This window comes from Neophocaena asiaeorientalis, unplaced genomic scaffold (genome assembly GCF_003031525.2).
Source record: "Neophocaena asiaeorientalis asiaeorientalis breed wild unplaced genomic scaffold, Neophocaena_asiaeorientalis_V1.1 scaffold171, whole genome shotgun sequence".
Classification (NCBI taxonomy): Eukaryota; Metazoa; Chordata; class Mammalia; order Artiodactyla; family Phocoenidae; genus Neophocaena; species Neophocaena asiaeorientalis.
In genome coordinates, this window is record NW_020174013.1 from 7636897 (window position 1) to 7642896 (window position 6000).

At 31.1% G+C, this 6000-nt stretch overlaps 1 protein-coding gene across 4 annotated transcripts in view; it reads left to right on the top strand.

Annotated features, from left to right (window-relative positions):
* The window catches only part of PPM1B (protein phosphatase, Mg2+/Mn2+ dependent 1B), a 75633-nt gene extending 69923 nt beyond the window's left edge, over positions 1–5710 (top strand). Inside the window, exon 6 of one of the 4 annotated variants that reach the window (XM_024753620.1) lies at positions 3145–5710. In XM_024753620.1, coding sequence (XP_024609388.1) covers positions 3145–3174 — 30 coding nt within the window. In that variant the 3' untranslated portion in view covers positions 3175–5710. Of the gene's footprint in view, positions 1–1242; positions 2692–3144 lie in introns of those variants that run through there. The other 3 variants (XM_024753622.1, XM_024753621.1, XM_024753619.1) reach the window with 3 other exon arrangements.
* Positions 5711–6000: the final 290 nt, after the last annotated feature.

The following is a 6000-nucleotide window of genomic DNA, read 5'->3' on the forward strand; positions in this document are numbered from 1 at the left end:
GAACCTTTGACAGCAAATTGCAGATATAATATTTTAGCTGTAAATATTTTGGCATGCAGCTCTTGTCTGTATACATAACCATAACATTATTATTATGCCTAAGAAAATTGATAATAACTTTAATATTATCTAATATTGAGTCCAAATTTTCCCAGTTGCCCATAGAATGACTGTTATAATTGTTAAATGGTCTAGTCCAGTTGTTACCAATCAAGCACATTAAGCAAGCCTTTAATGAAGCTCCCAATTTTTTTTCCCATTAACACTGAATATGAAGAGTCTAAGCCAGCTTTTTATAGGATGTCCTACATTCTGGATCATATGATTGTTTCCTTGTGGTGCCCTTTCACGTGATTCTTTATTCCCTGTTTTCCTGTAAATTGGGAATTAGCTTTATTAGAGTCATATTAAACATTTTCGGCAAGAACACAGGACATAACTTTGTACTCCCTAACGCATCACATCAGGAGTCACATATTACAAGGTTGACTTGCTCTTAGTCTGTCAGCATATCAGTATGATCAGCTTGGATATTAGAGCTTGTTCTGTAAACAAGATTAAGTAGCTACTATTGTAGAAACCTGTAGGTTTTACAAAATTCAATAAAATATAAAAGAATTGAGTAGTTTACTATTCATATCTTATTATAATGATTAAAATGATTGTCTATTTTAATCTAGAGATGTTTTTAGTAAAATATTTAAAGACAAAAAGTAAATAGAAATTTTATCCACAGAAGCTTTACAATTCCCACAAAATCTAGTTTAAATTTATATAATTTTACATTTTGTATCTCCTCTCCTTCCTGTCATTTAGCAGAAATGAAGAATCTGATGGCTTGCTTTTCTGTCCTTTCCTATTGCTTTAAACACTAATTTCCTTTTGTACTAAATAATTATAGCCAATTATTGTTTTTTTAATTAAGTAAGTCAGTTTTAGGAGATGCTTGTGTTGGTGTTGAATTTTAATAGCCAAGTAAATTTCAGATTAAGCTTCAAATATCGATGTGAAATAAAACATAAACTAGTTCATGATCATTTGCTAAAAATTACTTGAGATATTTCAATTGGAAATTTTGTTAATTGACACAGGTAACACTTGATACTTATTTAACGAAATGTTCTCGTTCTTAGACTATATTACTCATGGTAGAGAAATGAGTGTTTTGCTGTGATATGTTATGAAATACATGTGATATCCTAGTTTGTCTACTGACACTGGGGTCTTGAATCTTAAAAAAAGGCCTCCGATGAAGCAGAGGAAAGTGGATCACAGGGGAAATTGGTGGAAGCTCTCAGGCAAATGAGAATTAATCATAGGGGAAACTACCGACAACTTCTGGAGGAGATGCTGACTAGTTACAGGCTAGCTAAAGTAGAGGGAGAAGAAAACCCTGCTGAACAAGCTGCTACAGCTACTTCTTCGAACAGTGATGCTGGAAACCCAGTGACAATGCAGGAAAGCCATACCGAATCAAAAAGTGATCTTGCTGAATTAGACAGCTGTACTGAAGATGCAGGGACAAAGATGAGTGGTGAAAAACTATGACTTTACTTTGTGGTAATATTTTTGTGATCTTTGATTTGATGGTTTTTACTTAGGAAGTATAATGTATGCATTTATATAACCGTTTTGTTATTTGAATCTTGGTAAACTAGTTTTATTATAGTCATAGCCTTGTTTTTTAAGAAGGCCTTTGCATACATCTTTATCAGATAGTTTAAAATTGGCTATTTAGAGTACTTTGAATTTAATAAAATTATATGTCATTTCATATTGTATGCCAGAAATGAGGCTACCAGTTATTAAAGTCAGTAGTTAAATTCATACTCGATAGGATTAGAGATTACCAATTAGCAAGATTACTTTACGTTGTGGAAGAACTTGTTAATGTAGAATTATACTGCTTCACGTATTAGTAGACTCATAGTTAGCTTTGTAATAAATTTATGTTTTCTTTAGTAATTTCAGTTCTTCAAAGAATGGCAGATGCTGGCCTGTAATTTCTTTTTTCAAGGATGATAATTTGTGTGTTCTTTGACTTGTTTATATTTTACATCTCTGTAGTTTATTTTTTAGTAGTTCTGAGGTACTGGTTGTGTGGTTATTTTTCCTTTCTGTATTCTTTATGAGACATAATTTTTGAAAAACCTATGTATTATTCATACAGCTTTGGTTTGTATATTCTGTATAGCCTAACTACATACATCAAAATGTATGTCAACCAAGTGTTTAGAATGAAATTATAAGTGTTTAAGTCCAAATAAAGCATGTGATGTGGAATAACCTATGCATGTTGTACTTATTTTTAAATTAATTTTTTGAAAACAACCAGGTTTGGTATATTGGAAAAATACTCATTTGAATTTCATTTGTATGTATATAAAATTTAGAAAACTTTGGCTAGGTGCGGTTTTCATTAATTAAAAGGAAAAGATTTTTGAGAAGTCTTGCTTACTCAAAGTAAATGTATTCTGTTTTTTATCCCCTTTTTGTGATACAAAATATTAATCTTTGGACACAGTATGGACACTTGTAGACATGTCAGAAAATTGCTGTGATGAGCTTTTTAAAGATTGTAAGACTGTGAGTTTTGCTATAAGTATTCATCAGATATAAATGCAAGAATTGTAAGATATTTTAAATAGTGGCACATATGAGTTTGGCTTTTGCTAAAATGAATTTTTAAAATACAGATGACTCAGTCACATGGGAAAGTATTTTTTAAAACAATTATTTTGTGTATGTAGAACAATTTAACTTATCTTTTTCATGTTTTATATTTATCATGTGTCTAAAGTTGCTTAAGGTACCATAAGTTGAAACTTTGGAATCTTCGGATGTAGCTGTTGTTTTTTTGATCTATTTTTCCAATGCCAGAATATTTTTAAGTGGTTTGAGAAAGAGGAAGGCATTTGGTGGAAAGGGGAGAAAAAACCCAACCAGTTATCTGTCTATGTTAGATAGATCCATGTGTGTATACACACAATAAACAGTACACACACCTCTATGTAAAGATTACCTTTTCAAACAAAGAAAGGAAGGTAACTTGTTCATCTAATTTTGTTTTCTTTTGAAGTTCAATCCAACCTGGAAGTGGTGTAGGTAAATAATAATAATATTCTTCCTTTTCTCTTCCTGTAGGGTGCTGGAGATCTAGAAGACCCATGGTAGCCTTATAAGCCTTCTAAAATGCTTTTGATTCTGAAAATTGGGGGAAAAAAACTTAATCACAATTTTCTTCAGTACAAGGGAAAAAATATTCTTGTGGATTCCCAGCGTTTTGTGATATGAGCAGAAAATCATTAGCATTTCCCATCATTTGTTCATATTTGTGTTTTCTGGTAATTGCCACTTGTAGCATTGCCTGTACTACAGTATTTTTTGCCAACCTCAGGCATACTGGTTACATCTATATTGAACTTTTGACCCTAGAAACCAATGGAGTTATTTCACCACAAATAACGAATATGCCTGAGGTGCATGGGAATATAGTTAGCTGTACTCTGAAGATACATTATGTGTTTTCTTTTTTTTTTTAAACAAGACACACAACATATAAGCATGTAAGAGTAAAGAATTGTATGAGATGTTCCTTTTTTCAGTTCACCAAGTTGGAAGCCTTTTGCAGCTCTGTGACTTAAAATTTCATTTGAGCAATTTACTATAGGATTTATATTTATTATTAATTGTTATTTAATTTTTTTCCAATTTTACCTGTATTACCAAACTGGGTTCTCCAATAATGTCCAAATTGTAATGTTGCCTGCTTCAAGATAAAGTGTATTTGGCAATAATATTATAAACCTTTACAAATTTTATGCATGTACCTACCACATCCTTCAACTCTCAGTAGAAAAACCTCTTGAAACCAAATGGATTAATTTATGGCTATTTATAATTTGCTTTGCCATCTCACTGCTGCAAATTTTTTTAAATGAGATTTGCCTTTATAATGTAAATTGTGATTTTTTGTTTTACATGTGGGTTTCTATAGTTTTAATTTTTCAGCTTTTAAGATACAACAAGTTTTGTGTAATTTGGTATAATTTTTAATTGTTTACGTTATTTTAAAAGCTCAGAATATCACTGAAATGACTATAAATACATTTAAAATTATCTATTTTAGATCTAAGGAAATATTACAGAGATATTTTCATGGGTTCAGTAACCTTTCATTTTATAACATTGGGCACGGTACGGAGTGGCTGTCACATAAGGTACTTGAAGATTATTAGTTTAATTCTATTTTTACAATAACCTTGAATCCTTGAATTCTTTTGAGTTTTGCATGTATCCAGTTAATGCTGAACATGAAGAGTGAAATATTTATCTAAAAGAAGCTATTGGGGTAGGAGAAGCAATGAATGTATCCATTTGTACATGGTTTACATGTTGTGGATGCTTTGTAAACATTTTCTATCTGTTTAAATTGTGTTTCAGCAGGATGTAATTGCCCTTGTGTGTAGTTAAAATGAGTCATCACCTGGTCCTGTGTGAAATGGAATTCATGGTATTTTCTGTAACATTTTCCTGAAGCTGTTTCTGGAGAGCCACACATTTGAATACAGCTTTCTTGATCATTTGATTTATTGTGCACCTGATTTTTGGTCTAAAAAGGAATTATTGCCACAACATATTTTATTTATTCTTTAGATTTTAGCCTTGTAAGTTGAAGTGCTTTACATGATAATGTTAAAAGCTGTTTGTCCCTTGACTGGGTTTGGGGGGTTGTTAAAAGCTAGGGAATGAAGAATGCAAAATGGTTTGTTGTTCAAACTGTCCACTCTGATCCAACCCTGTACTGATAGTACCTTTCCAGTATGATATTGTGATGTTTCATACAATGCAGTGAACATAACCAACTTGTTACCTAAATAAAGAATTGATAAAAACAGTGTGACATATTACTATTTCATATGATATTTAAAAATAAAAGTCCAGTTTTGAATGTTATTTTAAACATTTTATATAGTTAGAATATTTATTGTGAAAATTTTCATACAAAACCATGTAGGTGAGTTATAATTCTAAGTAAGAATTAACCAAACTCTAAAGGACAATACTAAGTAACCCCTTATCCACTCCAAAAACATTTTTTATACTACTTAAAAAAATCTTTCTTAGGGGGTTTGGTGGCCCTGGAAATATAAATAATATGTGAGTTAGCAAAAGAAAAACCCATATTCAATACTTATTAATCTGAATTCCCTAGTCTAGCTGTTCTCAACCATTTTGGTATCAGGACCCATTTATATTTCTAAAAATTCAAGATCCCAAAGAACTTTTGCTTTTGTGGGTTATATCTGTTGATATTTATTGTATTAGAAGTTAAAACCAAGAAATTTTACATTACCTGTTAACATAAATAGCATTGTTTTATGAAAATAATTATTTTGTAAACAATTTAGTGTGGAAAGTAGCACTGGTTTTCATTTTTGTAAATCCTTTAATGTTGTACTAGATTCTCCTATCTGCTTCTGCATTCAATTTGTTGCAGTGTGGCACTGTGTTCGAAGTATATGAAGAAATCTGGCCTCACACAAATATGTATTGAGAGTATTTTAATAGCTTCAGGTAATTGTGGATATTCCTCTTTGATGCATTATCAAAACTTCGGAATGGGTAGTTTCTTGAAGGTTAGTTGCAGTGTGAAATCTGAAACTTTATCAGTTTTGTTCTCTGTTACATTAAAATCCATTTGATCTGTCTTGCAGTGTGAATAGTAGATCTTTGACTTTTGCATGATTTTATAATATCATGCATTGGTCATTTGGAAAATACTGGTTCATTGAATTATGCAGTTCTTTAGAACATTGACATCTTACTATGCTATGTTTATAATGTTAATATAACTGATCTCATCAGAACAATCTTTTAAGTATTAGAAAGCTGTCAAGCTCACAGTGATGGATACAGATTTTTCAAAATTCTAACTTTCATTTGAAAGGGGAAATTTTATCATTGGCAACAAATATTGTCAGTTGTTTTCCTTAAGTG